The sequence below is a fragment of the Salvelinus alpinus genome, chromosome 1, assembly GCF_045679555.1.
Source record: "Salvelinus alpinus chromosome 1, SLU_Salpinus.1, whole genome shotgun sequence".
NCBI classification, from domain to species: domain Eukaryota; kingdom Metazoa; phylum Chordata; class Actinopteri; order Salmoniformes; family Salmonidae; genus Salvelinus; species Salvelinus alpinus.
In genome coordinates, this window is record NC_092086.1 from 104790027 (window position 1) to 104805898 (window position 15872).

The 15872-nt window shown below is 43.2% G+C and overlaps 1 protein-coding gene across 8 annotated transcripts; it reads left to right on the plus strand.

Moving 5' to 3' along the window:
- The first annotated feature begins 2657 nt into the window (after nt 1–2657).
- On the plus strand, nt 2658–15096 carry LOC139557046 (heterogeneous nuclear ribonucleoprotein K-like). Of its 8 annotated transcripts, none has more exons than XM_071371573.1 (16): nt 2658–2868; nt 4185–4294; nt 5006–5103; nt 5346–5402; nt 6781–6824; nt 7953–8025; nt 8144–8257; nt 8537–8665; nt 10193–10497; nt 10709–10762; nt 11215–11254; nt 13315–13330; nt 13527–13559; nt 13674–13741; nt 13886–14133; nt 14250–15096. In XM_071371573.1, exons 2-15 carry the CDS (start codon nt 4234–4236, stop codon nt 14087–14089), a joined length of 1296 nt encoding a protein of 431 aa, XP_071227674.1. In that variant the 5' UTR covers nt 2658–2868; nt 4185–4233; the 3' UTR covers nt 14090–14133; nt 14250–15096. The 8 variants fall into 8 exon arrangements, with proteins under 8 accessions (XP_071227674.1, XP_071228025.1, XP_071227503.1 ...); XM_071371402.1 differs by having other exon boundaries at nt 2659–2868; nt 11212–11254; XM_071371659.1 differs by having other exon boundaries at nt 2659–2868; nt 8150–8257; nt 11212–11254.
- Nucleotides 15097–15872: the final 776 nt, after the last annotated feature.

The window sequence follows — 15872 nt, forward strand, 5'->3', positions numbered from 1 at the left end:
ATTGTCTTTAGCTTATACCTGCCCATACCATAACCCCACCGCCATAATGGGGCATTCTGTTCACAACGTTAACATCAGCAAATCACTCGCCCACAGGACGCCATACACGTACATGGTCTGCGGTTGTGAGACCGGTTGGACATACTGTCAAATTCTCTAAAACAGTGTTGGAGGTGGCTTATGGAAGAGAAATTAACACAAATTTCTCTGGCAACTGGTCTGGTGGACATTCCTGTAGTCAGCATGCCAATTGCAAGCTCCCTAAAACTTTGAGACATCTGTGGTATTGTGTTGTGTGACCAAACGGCACATTTTAGATTGGCATTTTATTGTCCCCGGCACAAGGTGCACCTGTGTAATGATCATGCTGTTTAATCCATTTCTTGATATGCCACATTTGTCAGGTGGATGGATTATTTTGACAAAGGAGAAATGCTCACTAACAGGGATGTATACAAATTTGAGAGAAATATGTTTCTTGTGCGTATGGAACATTTCTGGGATCTTTTATTTCAGCTCATGAAACACTTTACATGTTTCATTTTTATTTTTGTTCAGTGTACACAGTAGCGATTTTATCATGTAAATCTTGGTGGAGCAAAAAAATAAATGTGGGGTGCATGCCAGTGAAGTCACTACATAACACAACACTAAACAATACATGAATTGCACTATAATGGTGACAAACGGTGCCCACAAACTGTTAGGGCATACATAAAGCTGTCCCAGCAGCAGAGTCCCAACAGCAGTCCCAACACCTTACCACTGCTACACCTGGCTTTCAGCTGAGCCTTGTCTGGCAGCGTCATTTACTGCCTTTTAAAAAACATAGCTGATATGGCTGACTTGCTTAAATAAATGTGGTTTCTACTGACAATTGAGATGTACAAAACTATGGCATAAGAGGATGACAAGCGGATAAGAGGCAATACCTAATTTCGATTAAGACATTAATGAGCGAGCGACGACGGACGTAGTCAATATAACTATTTGTTCAGCACTTTTTGTACAGTGACAGAATTGAGAACATGGGCCATTCTTACAGTGTACTCCCTGTACAACAAGTCAGAACCGTAGGATAAATAAAAGGGGCGTATAAACAGACAATGAAAGTTCTTACAATATTCGATTATTACATTTCTCTAAAACAGGTTATAGGCTATATGTGCACCACCAAGTTAGAACAGTAGGCGAATGAAGAGGTGAAAATATACCAAATTATTAGCGTGAGGCACATTGAACGCGTTTGTGTCTTTGCTTGTCAAAAAGATACACGTCATATAACACTATTTGACACATTAAATAAGCTTTTAATTTGACACGTCAAATAACACAATTCTATTATAGAATGTTGTGTGTGCTGAATTTGCACGTGCAAGCCAAGCGCCACCACTACTATCAGTAGCACTGTCAAAGCTGTACAAAACAAGCACACATCGGCCACGAACGATGTGTGTACAATATCGCGTTGGTGAAAATATACCAAATTATTAGGGTGAGGCACATGGGCTACTAACAGCTTACTACACAACATACACTTAGTATTACTTTCTTAGCTACAGTATACACATCTCCCTTGCATATTACATAATTTATACAGCAGCATACAATACATTTTTGGACTCACCTTGTGCAGTCCTTTGTGGGCACATTTTGTCATCAAACTTTGTCATCAAAGTCTGGCATTCTCTGGATTTATGTTGGGTACTCAGAAGAAAAAACACAGCCACTCCATTGAATAGCAGGCTAACGTTCGTGGATGCTTTGCAATGGTTGCAGTTTGCCACTGATTCCTTCCAAACCACTCATTGTTGAATTTGCGATTTCCACCTTGTTGTGTAATCTTTGTCCAATGGCCGATGAGCACCGATACGTTTTATCTATAATTTCTCTTCATTATTTCACTTCATATGATAAGGATTAACAAGGATTTGCCAGTAGATTGTTGACTAGATTCATGATGATGACTGCTAGCTTACTTTGAAAGTAAGATGTTGACATGATCAGTCCAATCAAAGCTACTGTACGTATAACGTGATTTGACGTCATTTTATCTGTGGCCAGTGACCTTGAACCTTATTGGAAAGGCACTTGTAATATAATTCTATGACAGGATCCAAAGGGCTGAAATGTTGGATGTCTACTCTTACTAAGGACTTAAATTTGGCGGTGACGTACTGTCTCCATGAGTGACGGAACACTGAGCCAATCACGGCGCAATGCTCCCATTTTCTGCTGGTTCGCCCAATCACCACAGAAAGCACTGGGCTAGGCTGAAACACCTGCATTTTGGAGCTGCTTTACTCAAGAAAACAAAAAAGAGACCATGTGTGTATGCAGCTTTATTAACTGAATTATATATATATATTATTTTTTTTTACATTGTTTGCAAACTGATTTGTAACACGTATTAATGTCAAAATAACATGCAAACAGGCAAGCCCCCCCCATTAATTTAGTTTTTTACATTTGTTTGGTTGTTTTTTTTGTTGCTAAAAATGTGGAGCCTCACTTGTCCTGAATGAAGGGTCGCCACTGAGTGGTAGGTACTGATAGGCACGGTCTCTGGGGCTCGGGACTTGTAAGTCCCGCCCAGTTGCAAAAACGACTCCCACATAGCTCTGCATGATTGGTAAATCAAAGGTTCGTGCCTGGCGTCAGCTAATTTGTCGACCTCTTACATGTCTTTGAAGACGTGTTGACTTTGAGAGACAACGGATATACCCAATCTCGAACCTGACCTCTCAAATCAATGAAAGAAGACAGTAGACTGACTCCCTATTTTGCTGTTTCACTGTATTCGGAAGGTTTTGGTTGCTGACAATTTCAGGACAAGAAATTGCTGTGGAGAACGCGGTTTGGCTGGAGGTTTGTTAAATATTTTGTTTACATTTTTTAGGTTTGTGGTTAAAGTTAAATTATAAAGAGGTTGTTTGTTAGTTCATTTGCATTGTAATCGGTCAATGAGAATTAAATCACTTTTAGGCTCAGTTGGGGATAAGCCTCGTGAACTCTATCGCTAATATTAGCTACGCTAACTAACGGTAGCTAGCTATGTAGCTAACGTTAGCAATCTAGCCTAGCTAATTTAGCTAGCTAACGGCATCTAGCTAGCTAGATACCATCTAGTTTGTTTTCCCCTTTTGAGAACTAATGTTAACTGACGTTAAGTATTACAATTATTTGGACTCTATGTGCTGCAAGTTAACTTATTCAGCCAATCGTTTACATACACTAACGTTACACTATAATCTACAGCGCATGTATGTTAACTAACAACTCATATGTACAAGTAGCTATCTAGCTAACGTTAGCTGCTGGTGGCAGGTTGTTAGCCAATGTGATAATAACTAACGTTACCTGGCTAACGTTTCGCGTTAGTTAATACAGGTTAAGACGGCTCGTTAACGTTAGTCAGACAACTAACGTTAAACCAACATAGCTAACAGCTGACTAAAACATATATAGTTAACGTTAGCCGTTAACTAACGTTAATCTATATGCGTTTGTGCAGAAGTAAGTTAACGTTAACTAGTTAAGCCTTCAATGTAGCAACACCGGAAATAATATAGCTACTCTATGTAGCAAACGTTAATTTGGCTAGATTACTTAGTGTTTCCATGTATAACATTAGCATGTTGTCTACTTCACTAGTTAACAGCTGCTAGTAGTAACATCTGCGTCAGTAGTCAACGAACGTTAGCTAAGTATCTAACTAATGTCATCATCCAGTTCTTTGTTAATGGACCTCATTGGCTTGCAGGCATCCAGAAAGAGTTTTTCATAATATTTGAAGCAGAGCATACTACACCCACATCATAACTACCTAGCTAGCGGTTCACAATGACTCAAACTACCTCCTACAATTTGTTGGGGGGGGGGGTACTATTTTCATTTTAGCCCAGTTATCATGATTATGTCAAGTGGTAACCACTCATATCAAGGGCAGTGATTTGGGATACATTCCATTGTATTATAGTAGAGAACACTTTTGTGTATCATGTGGCCAAGAATTAATAGGAATTAAAATTGTAAATAGGGGCAAGTCAACAACAGGTTTGATTAGTGACAAGATTGGATTGGTGAGGCTTTTATCATGAGGTAAGTTTCCCTCGGTCTTGTCTGATGCAGCCTCAGTGTCCTCAAAAGGCATAGCCTAATTTTACATTGCTGCCTTCACACAGCAGATCCACAGTGAGGAGCCTGTTCGCATTTCACCGCTGGTGCAAGACAATGGAGACAGAAATCGAGCAGCAGGAAGAAGAGACCACTTTCAGCAACACTGACACTAACGGTAGGCTATTTTGGCAGTGCCTCATCAAAGCTGTGTGTAAGCCATGTATTTGCCTTGATTAGACTAGACATATAACACTGCTTTTCTCTAATAGCTGATATCAGTCAGAAGGGACTACAGGGATTGACATTAAGGGATGCCCGATTTTCCTTGGTCAAGTAAACCAAACAATCAAACATTTTTAAAAGAATTCCAGTAGCCTAAAACTGATCGTTCTGGTTCCTCTCCATTATTTATGTAAAATACAGACAATTTATGGCACAGGCAAGTTAAGCTTTTTTTTTTTTTAATAACAACCAAATTACTAATAATTCCATTTACTGCTTTTTCTGGTTCCTCCCCTATGTGTAGGTGAAAGGCTGGCAATATATTGCACTTCTGGGTGTAAATGGCTAATTAAAATTTTTGGTCAAGTGATCCTAAGGGCAAACAAAAAATACTGCTGACCTGCCTGATGGGCAGGTACTTTTCAGACTTTAATGTAAATCCCTGGACTACTGGTATAGCTACATGCTGGCACCATTTGTGCATGTCAGATGGCCATGTGTTTCTCTTGTCCAGGTCACTGCTGTTTCGGGAGCAGTTCCGCCTAATTTTAATCCAGGAAGTGGACTGGTAAGGGTTGGGTGGATGCTGTCGCCTGGCTTTTGGCTGGAACCCGTATTGGGAAGAACATAGCATTAGGCTAACTTTCCAGGTTTCTCCCTCCAGGTAAACGCCCTGCCGAGGACATGGAGGAGGAGCAGGCCTTCAAGCGCTCTCGCAACACTGATGAGATGGTGGAGCTGCGGGTACTGCTGCAGAGCAAAGTAAGCCTTGCAACAGAAATGGGATTTTAGGCCTATTGCTTTTAAATCAGGAATTCCCTAGATTGTTTGTGTAAAATCCGCAACGCTTTTTCTTACATCTGTATGTCTTCCTGGATAGGTAGGTGTTTTTTCTGGTGTTTTGAGTTTTGCTAATCCCATCCCATCTTCCAAGTTTCATATCATTCAGCGGACTCTCAGACCCATTACTCTGTTCCTAAGGAAACACTCTTGTTTCTCCTCAGAATGCTGGAGCTGTTATCGGAAAGGGTGGCAAGAATATAAAAGCCTTACGCACAGACGTGAGTACAGTTGGCATTTTCAAATTCTTTCCTCCACTGGGGGATTTGCTGTAAAGCTATATTTATGTCCTTATAAACCTGACATTTTCATAGACATTATGGTATCTAATTACCCCATTCTAATGACAACCCTTATGCGTCCTATTAAAGAAATGTAACCCCTGTACTAAATAGTTTCCCTCTTATATATACACACGCACATCTATTTATCTCCCATCTATAGACAGTCATTCTGTTATCTGAATGTGTTGTTTGACTTGATTGGGTCAATTCCACATTAACAGAATGATGCAGAGACTTAGATGTTTTACTTTAAAATGTATGTCAAACAAAAACCAATGATTTGGAAAGTTAAACAAACCATAGAACTCTATGCACATGGACTACTTTCAACAATTTCCACTGAACATTTAACAAAAAAACACATTTACTTGAACAGTGCAGCTGCAAAGTTTAACAGAATGAAGGTTTGTGCCATCATTCTGTTACCAAATTTTGCAGTTGCAAATTGTTGGACAAGTTGTATGTTTTTTGTTGCATTCATTGTTTTTTTTGTTGGTTTACATTTTAAAATTAGAAATCGGAGTCTCTGCATCATTCTGTTACTGTGGAATTGGTCAAATGTTGCATGTCTGTGAACACTTGGAGGGATATTTGCGGTGTTTTTGTACAGTAGTCAGATTCTCTTTCCCAAATGACACATCTATAGGTTGGCTCATGTGAACAGACATGGTTTGGCTTGATTGGATCAGATTTGGGGTAGAGTGTGGGTGGGGGCATTTTTCTTGTGTTTCCAATAAAAGGGAACTATCCTTTCCTAGGCTCTGAACGTGATTTCTAATGCCCCTTACATCCCTGAAGCAATACCGGACTGTGGCAATGCCATAAAACCCCCTTTAAACAGGTGTCTCAAAGCCTGAGTGGACCTATAGTATATTACAGCCTCTGTAGTATCTATGCAGTCCATTTAGCTAAGTGTCTTTGTTAGAGCTGGCTTAGTCCAGCTGCCCTTTTTCTTGTGCACTCAACATCTTTCTTTTTTTTGTGTGTTTTTTTGGGGGGAAGCTATATAGTGATGGAGTATAGCGTGTATTCAATTAAAATGTATTCCTTCTCCCCCTCTTCCCTCTCCTTTACTTTGTTATTTTTGGCCACCTTCCTCCGTTGCCCATGTACTGGATCGACATGCCCCTCCTGCGTTGCCCATCTTGACGTTGGCCCAACCTTCGCCCCTGAACGCCCGCCCACCTGACACCCCGGTTGGCCCTGCCCCGCCCCGCCGCCCGCCCACAAACGTGCCCCTCCCTAAACGGGCACCTTACTTGACATCTTGTGATTGAATGCCCTTGCCCAATGCCAACCTCCACGGCCAATGCAGTACAATGCCAGTGTATCTGTCCCTGACAGCAGTGGCCCAGAGCGGTATGTCCCACCAGTTATTGCCTCACTGCCTGATTAGAACAGAGAAAAACACATGTCTTTGATAGCGTGCCTTCTGTTTCATTTGAACATTTTCTACATATAGAACCCCCCTCCCTCTCCCTTTATCAAGAGACGTGTATTGTTCCATTTGAATTGTTCTGTCTTCTCCCCCCCTCTACCCTTCTTCCCCCACATTCAAGTATTTCCATTTAATTTGGACCTTTTTGTCACTAGAAATGAAATCAATGAACCCACTTTCAGTAGATCATATTAAATGGGAGGAGCCCAGTTGTTGGCTGCTGTTACCTTTCTGTGGTATTTTTAATTGTGATTTGTGGAAAGGCAATGATCTTTCCCGCTCTGTCCTTGTGGCCCACCTTGCTACTCCCTGCCCCGCCCCTCCCACACCCCACTGTTCTCAACATCACTGTTCATGATCTGAGTGCTCAAGCTCCGCCCACTCTGTAACTCATCACTGTTCTCTTTTTTTCCCCCTTGTGCTACATCTCCCCGTTGGGTTTCTCTATCCTCCGTTAGGTTTCTCCCCTCTTGTTTTTCTCTCAGTCCCCCCCATCAGTCCAGACTGCCTGCCAAACCTTTCATTCCACCCTCTATCCTGTCCACCACCTAGTGGTTACCACTCACATCCCCCCCTGCTTTCTTTATTTTGTTTCTCTTCTACCTTCCGACTCCCTGGCACTGAGAGTGTGCTGGTGGCACGATTGTGATGGCAGTTTTTTTTAAGTAACTTTTTTTCTTTCTTCCCCTTCAAGTGCTGGTGGTGATGGTTAAAAGGCCCCCCTCCCTCCAGACAGAGCCCCCCCCCCCCCCCCCTCCAGACAGAGCCCCCCCCCCCTCCCTCCAGACAGTGGTCAGCCTTGTGCTTCATGTTGTAATCCTAAAGCCCCTCTCTCTTGTTGGATGTGAGACAAACGAGCGCACGTCAAGTTGCTCACATTTCAGTCCAGTGTTGGAAAGTCTTCGTTTTTTGTTTTTAAACATTTTTGTTTTTATAGCTCTGTGGTTCATAGGAGTGTTAATCTTGAAGTAAGTTTTTCTTTATTTTTTGCTTTTTGTCCTCCCTCTGTTTTGCCTTGTTGCCTTTGGCCGCATGCTGTTCCTTACCAGGATCCTGAGTGTGAGTGCAGATATTGAGACTATCGGAGAGATTCTGCTGAAGATTATCCCTACTCTGGAAGAGGTGAGTGCCCCGCGGCCTCCAGAGATATACACGTATAGGTTTATCTTTTTCCTAATCCTCAAAGTCAAGAGCTAAAGGCTTTCTTTCACCTGACTGATCTGTACCTGTTTTTTCCTAGTACCAGCATTATAACGGGATTGATTTTGACTGCGAGCTGCGTTTGCTGATCCATCAGAGTTTGGCTGGAGGCATCATTGGGGTGAAGGGTACCAAGATAAAGGAGTTAAGAGAGGTCAGATGGGATCCCACTGATTTCAAATGCTGACTTGACTCAGTCCATACTCATTTACAAGAATAAGCTGAAGTGCATAGATTGCATGTGCTTGATCTGCCCTAACAGGTTTTCTTTGTTTCCCACTTGTCCACAAATGGTTATAGGGAATGTATTGAAGATCTCATTTAATGCTCAAAGCTTAAGACTGGTCAAACCCATTTTGAACATATGGCATTGTGCTGCATCTTCCTGTTGTGTTATGGGTCTATTTCATGCTGGGCTTCCTGTCTCCATCAGAACACCCAGACTACCATCAAGCTATTCCAGGAGTGCTGTCCTCACTCCACTGACCGAGTGGTTCTGGTTGGAGGAAAGCCAGACCGTGTCGTCGATTGCATCAAAGTTATCCTGGAGTTGGTATCTGAGGTGGGTGAGTTAGGTCTGTGATGGTCATGGAATTTTGGATGACTTATTGGTCAGCTAAATAACACGGTCTCCTTTTATAGTAGTTTTAATAGCGTGCGGATACATTTTAACACGCACATTTTCTCCTCTTTTCCTGACTCCATGTGCTGTGCTTCTGTAGACAGAGGGCTGTTGCCTAGGCCAGGGTTTCCCAAACGCTGACCTGGGGACCCCCCTGTGTGCATGTTTTGGTGTTTGCCCTAGCACTACACAGCTGATTCAAATGGCCAACTCATCAAGCAACCAAAGACTAATTTGCTACAACACCGTGCTTGTTTCAGCAAGGAGCAACAAAGTTTCATTGTGTTGTAAAGGGTCCTTGTTACCGTGGAAACTGACTCAACTGCACAAATGCCTGACCACCCAGTGTTTAGTCAACTGTTCGTTCCACAATTTATTTGATTTTTAAACCCCCTACTGTAAGTCTTCTATAATTGTCGGTGAAAGGATTATACGGTAATTGTGAGTTCAGTTCTGAGCCAGTGACCGCGACACACTTCAACACCAGTGTCTAAACATGGAAACTCAATGAGTCAGTCAAACTAGAATTGTACTTGTTTAATAACAGCAGATGCTTTTTTTATATTTTTTATTCCATTTACAACAGTTGTTGACATTGTAGTCGTTCCAGAGCAAAACTAATTTATATAGGTAACTTGCAAAATAAAGAAAACACCACGGGAAATTACATCATTTGGTGGTGGAAAACTCTCAGGTGCTGCTCCAGAATCTCCCATAATTGTTCAATTGATTTGAAATCTGGTGACTGACAACACACACACCCTTTAGACCCCTATGCTCCTTTGAGACCCCTCTTTCAAACTCACTGAGATCTATTCTAGCCATGGTAGCAAAAATAATGGGCAACTGGACATTTTTATACATGACCCTAAGCATGATGGTATGTTCATTTCTTAATTAACTCAGGAACTACACCTGTGTGGAAGCACCTGCTTTCAATATACTTTGTAGCCCTCATTTCCTTTTATTTTGGCAGTTATATGTAGCATCTCAACAATGGTCTCATGGGCCTCCCGGGTGGCGAAGTGGTCTACACCAGAGACTGGGTTCGAGCCCAGGCTCTGTCGCAGCCGGCCACGACCGGGAGGTCCATGGGGCGACGCACAATTGGCCTAGCGTCGTCCGGGTTAGGGGGGGGTTGGCCGGTAGGGATATCCTTGTCTCATCGCGCACTAACGACTCCTGTGGCGGGCCGGGCGCAGTGCATGCTGACCAGGTCGCTAGGTGTACGGTGTTTCCTCCGACACATTGGTGCGGCTGGCTTCCGGGTTGGATGTGCGCTGTGTTAAGAAGCAGTTGGGTTGTGTTTCGGATGACGCGTGGCTCTCGACCTTCGTCTCTCCCGAGCCCGTACGGGAGTTGTAGTGAGACAAGACAGTAACTACTAACAATTGGATACCACGAAATTGGGGAGAAAAAGGGGTAAAAAATTAAATAAAATGGTCTCATAGTATTATCTATCTTCAGGCTCCTATCAAAGGGCGCGCCCAGCCTTACGACCCCAACTTCTACGACGAGACATACGACTACGGCGGCTTCACCATGATGTTCGAGGAGCGGGGCCGGCGGCCTATGGGGGGGTTCTCCGTACGGGGCCGGGGTGGCTTTGAGCGCATGCCCCCCGGCCGCGGCGGCCGACCCATGCCCCCCTCCAGACGGGACTATGACGACTTGAGCCCTCGCCGGGGACCGCCCCCTCCCCTGCCAACCAGAGGGCGTGGAGGGAGCCGAGCTCGAAACCTGCCCCTCCCCCTACCACCACCCCCAAGAGGGTAAGGAGCTTCGCTTCACTTTCAATTGTTGTTTATGGCTACCTCTTATCACCTCATCAGTCACTCAGTGATGTTTATAACCATGTGCCTTCGCTGTGCCTGAGTACATAGAACTAGAATGAACATGAACCTACTTTGTTGGACTAATCCTAAAGGAATCTTTTCTGACACATTTCCACTGAGTCATGTTGACCCTGTCGTGTGGTTGCAGAGGGGACCGGTTCTCTCATCAGAGCTATCACGGCAACATGGACGACAGACCAAAGTAAGTCATTTGTGTAAAACAAAGGCAGCACCCCGGAGTGGTTAGGGTGGAACTCCTTCACCTCTCCAAATCGAGTTAGTCATTTGGAGAATGGCTCGCTCAGATGTGGAGATTACTATCTCTGTCAAATGTTGGGTTGAATCCTTTTCTGTTGATTTAATGACCGTCAATACGGTTCTACCCATGACACAGTAGTTATTTTGTAAACATGACCGCTCATCCCATGAGTAGATGACTATAAGAACACAATGTCAGTGTCTTCTTATCAACACTGATTTAAAAAAAAATAAACATAGCTCTTTACACTTTCAGGAGGACTGGTATTGCAATTGTATAGTACAGACTTAGCAGCCCCCAACCAATGGGCTGACATCAGTCCATCAGAGGTGGTGAACTGATCCCTTTCTTGTCATGTTAACCCCGACACCCTCCCTGCCCTCTTATCTAAGCAGCGACAGGAGAGGAAGACCAGGAGACCGCTACGACAGCATGGTGAGTGACCTGAGCATTTGAAGTGTTTTAGATGAGGGTTTAGCATGGAAGAGTGACAGAGCTTCAGTCTGTTGCCTGGTGTTTTAATAGTAGGCAAGTCGAACACGCATTTTAATGGTTTTAGTTACAGTGCATTCAGCAAGTATTCAGCCCCTTTGACTTCTTCCACATTTTATGTTACAGCCGTATTCTAAAATGGATTAAATCGTTTTTCCCCCCCATCAATCTAAACACACTACCTCATAATGACATTGCAAACAAAGGTTTTTATAAATGTTTGTGTATTTATGGAAGAAGAAAAAACATTTACATAGGTATTCAAACGCTTTACTCAGTACTTTGTTGAAGCAGGGATTACAGCCTCAAGGCTTCTTGGGTATGACGCTACATGCTTGGGACACCTGTATTTGGGGAGTTTCTCCCATTCTTATCTGCAGATCCTCTCAAGCTCTGTCAGGTTGGATGGTGAGCGTCGCTGCACAGCTATTTTCAGGGCTCTCCAGAGATGTTCATCGGGTTCAAGTCCGGGCTCTGCCTGGGCCACTCAAGGACATTCAGAGACTTGTCCCGAAGCCACTCCTGCGTTGTCTTGGCTGTGTGCCTAGGGTTGTTGTCCTGTTGGAAGGTGAACCTTCGCCCCAGTTTGAGGTCCTGAGTGCACAGGAGCAGGTTTTAATCAAGGATCTCTCTGTACTTTGCTTCGTTCATATTTTCCTCGATCCTGGCACGTCTCCCATTCCCTGCCGCTGAAAAACATTTCCACAGCATGCTGCCATCCATGCTTCACCGTAGGGATGGTATTGGCCAGGTGATGAGCGGTGCCTGATTTCCTCCAGACGTGACGCTTGGCATTCAGGACAAAGAGTTCAATCTTGTTTTCATCAGACCAGAGAATTTTGTTTCTCATGGTCTGAGAGTATTTTAGGTGCCTTTTGGCAAACTGTATGCAGGCTGTCATGTGTCTTTTACTGAGGAGTGGCTTCTGTCTGGCCACTACCATAAAGTCCTGATTGGTGGAGTGCTGTAGAGATGGTTGTCCTTATTGGAAGGTTATTCCATCTCCACAGAGGAACTCTAGAGCTCTGACCATCGGGTTCTTGTTCACCTCCCTGACCAAGGCTCTTCTCCCCCGAATGCTCAGTTTGGCCGGGAGGCCAGCTCTAGGAAGAGTCTTGATGTTTCCAAACTTCCAATACAAGAATGATGAAGGGCACTGTGTTCTTGGGGACCTTCAATGCGGCAGAAATGTTTTTGTACCCTTCCCCAGATCTGTGCCTCGGCACAATCCTTCGACCTCATGGCTTGGATTTTGCTCTGACATGCACATGCACCTTATATAGACAGGTGTGTTTTTCCAAATCATGTCCAATCAATTGAATTTACTACAGGTGGACTCCCAAGTTGTAGAAACATCTCAAGGATGATCAAGGAGACAGGATGCACCTGAGCTCAATTGAGTCTCATAGCAAAGGATCTGAATACTTATGTAAATAAGGTATTTCTGTTTTATTTTTAATACATTTGCAACAATTTCTAAACCTGTTTTTGCTTTGTCATTGTGGGGTATTGTGTGTAGATTGAGGAAGAAAAGTAATTTCATAAATTTTATAGTAAGGCTGTAACATAACAAAATGTTGCAAAGGGGAAGGGATCTGAATACTTTCCAAATGCACTGTACGTGTGTAAATGGATTGGGATTATTATCCTGCCCTTGTGAAATATGGTGGTTTGGACACTGGCGCTGCTCTTCACCAAGCGAACACACTGGTTAGGCCTCTTGTAGCCTGGCAACAGTTGTCTCCTTGGTTACCAAGGAGCAGCTGAATAGTAATCTGGAGCCACCAAACTAACAAATGAACTTCAGGTGAAACCATTGCGATTCACGGACTGGTTTGGTCGGGTCGTACCAATAACATGCATAGTAGAAAATGAGTAAAGCAGCTAAGATTCATATGCTCAATATCAAACACATTTAAACCAGTATTTTACTTAATGAATGTTTCAGTCTTGTAATAAGTCTCTCAATTTGTCTTTCTCTCCCTATGTTCTGTTGAATACAGAGTGGTGGATACGGTGGTGAGTCTTTAAGTTTCTTCTTTTCATGGTTGTCTACACTCTTGTTTGAATGTCTCTTTGGTCAGAGTATAGTTCTTTCTGTCTAGTAAGCACCACCAGCTCTCCCCACTGTCCTTTGTTGGTCTGTCTATGTGGTCTGCCAGCCACGGTGTGATGTATTGTTATCCTTCCTTTTCCTCCCTTCATATTTTCAAAGACAACACTTCCTCGTGGGAGCCCTTTCAGTCTGGTGAGTGCAAATGAATCACATTTGTATCAATGTCTCATTTTGTTGCTTCTGTATTTGTTTTCGTGTCGTTTTGAGGACTTTCCACACGAGGATAAATTCTGAGTCTCTCTCCAGGTGGCCGAGGGTCATACAGTGACATCGGGGGTCCCGTCATTACGACACAAGTTACCATCCCCAAGGATGTGAGTAAAGGTTTAATCCGCACAGTCCCAAGCGTAATAACACCCCTTACCACAGATCGACACAGACATCCCTGTAATATATTCATGAGAAGAACCGAGATGAGATTCTTCCCAATTGATCAAAAAATTCCTCACTTGTCGTAGCTGGCCGGCTCCATTATTGGGAAGGGCGGACAGCGGATTAAGCAGATCCGTCATGAGTCGGGAGCGTCCATCAAGATCGACGAGCCACTAGAGGGCTCCGAGGACCGCATCATCACCATCAATGGAACACAGGACCAGATCCAGAACGCCCAGTATCTACTGCAGAACAGGCACGTGCTAGCACCCTTTCCTCGTCTCCGCTGAAAGCAGTATGGTGGAAACCTATTCATCCCTGTCCCCTATCCGTGGTAATCAAGGAAGGAAATGAGTTGTTCATGACTAACAAATGAAATTGAAGATAAAGTAGTTCTAGAAATGACTCCTGGGGTCCCTTTATTCACTTGTCCACTGTGTTTTGTTGCAGTGTGAAGCAGTACTCTGGCCGGTTCTTCTAAAGAGGGAAGAGGAGCAAATCTGCCATGCCCGTTCGCTCCCTCTATTCAGAGCCAACATTCCTCTGCTTTGGGTAGTTATGTGCCCCCCACCCGTCATCTAACACCTTTTAATAAGAAGTTTGGAAGTTCTCTCAAAGCTGTCGGATGAGTGTATCCCAGTATTATAATTTTTTTTTGCCTTGCTTGTTTTTTGGGGGTTTTCTTTCTGGATTATTTTGCTGTTCTGTACTTGGAGTAAACTAACCTGTCTGTGTTCACTCTTGGCCTCCCCTGAGACGCTCCTCCTCCCAGTCAGTACAGCATGCAGAATGTAATCTTGTTTTGTAAGAAACATTTTATGATTAAAAAAAAAAAAAATACATTTAGTTTATTTTTGCTTATTATTTTCCCCCCGCTGAAAGATAAGGGGCTGTATAAAAATGTACAGTAATCGTGTCATAGGATGAATAAGAGTGCTAGGATTGTTTCATTTTGTTGGGAGACTGATAGGGCTAAAAATAAAGTATTGTTAATTTTAAGTTTTCTACATGATTTCAGCTGGTTAACGGGGAGGGACTTGATATAATTCCTTTAATACATAATCATTGACATTTGGATCCATTTAGACTGGCTAAAGCCTGTTTTTTTTAAATGTCGGTTTGTAAGCATTTTTAACATTTTAGATGGGATCTTTGTAGACACCAGTCAGTTTGGGATGGGAATGCAGCCTTTCTTTCCATATGAGTGGCATGTCACCCCTGTTAATCTCTACCTGTCTGTGGGGTGTAGTATCTGCTGCAAGTCTGAGTAATAAAGTCTGTGCCACCTTTTACTAAACATGTGGGGGGAGGTTTTGTGTTATTTTTCCATATTTCCTAGGTGCGATAAATAAAATGGCATTTTCTACAAGTAATGCATCATGAGTATTACATAGTTGACTAGTAAGGCTATGATTCATGTGACATCTGAGTTCTGTATTAACATACGCCGAGTATACAAAACATTAAGCACACCTGTTCTTTCCATGACAGACTGATCAGATGAATCCAGGTGAATGCTATGATCCCTTATTGATGTCACCTGTTAAATCCATTTCAATCAGTGTAGATCAAGACTGTCAAACTTATTCCATGGAGGGCCTAGTGTCTGCTGGTTTTTCCTTTCCAGTGGTGTAAAAAATGCATAAGTAGTTTTTTGGGGTATCTGTGCTTTACTGAACTAAAATATATGCAACAATTTCAAAGATTTTACTGAGTTCGTATAAGGAAATCAGTCAATTGAAATACATTCATTAGGCCCTAGTCTATGAATTTCACATGATGGTTGGGTCACAGCCATGGGTGGGCCTGGGAGCGCATAAGTCCATCCACTTGGGAGCCAGGCCCAGCCAATCAGAATGAGTTTGGACGATCCCGCAGCTGTAGAAGCCAGATGTGTAGGTTCTTGGCTGGCATGGTTACACGTGGTCTGCGGTTGTGTGGCTGTTTGGAGTTACTGCCAAATTCTCAAACAATGTTGGAGGGGGCTTCTGGTAGAGAAATGAACATTAAATTATCTGGCAACAGGGCTCCAGAGTGGCGCAACGGTCTAAGGCACTGCATCTCCGTGCTATA

What these genes read in the sequence shown, in the direction of transcription:
- LOC139557046 (XM_071371402.1), top strand. Translation starts at nt 4,234, where the DNA reads ATGGAGACAGAAATCGAGCAGCAGGAAGAAGAGACCACTTTCAGCAAC. An exon ending in CAGCAACACTGACACTAACG is followed by an intron (nt 4,295 to 5,005) that starts GTAGGCTATTTT and finishes TTCTCCCTCCAG; the next exon opens with GTAAACGCCCTGCCGAGGAC. An exon ending in AACATGGACGACAGACCAAA is followed by an intron (nt 10,763 to 11,211) that starts GTAAGTCATTTG and finishes CTCTTATCTAAG; the next exon opens with CAGCGACAGGAGAGGAAGAC.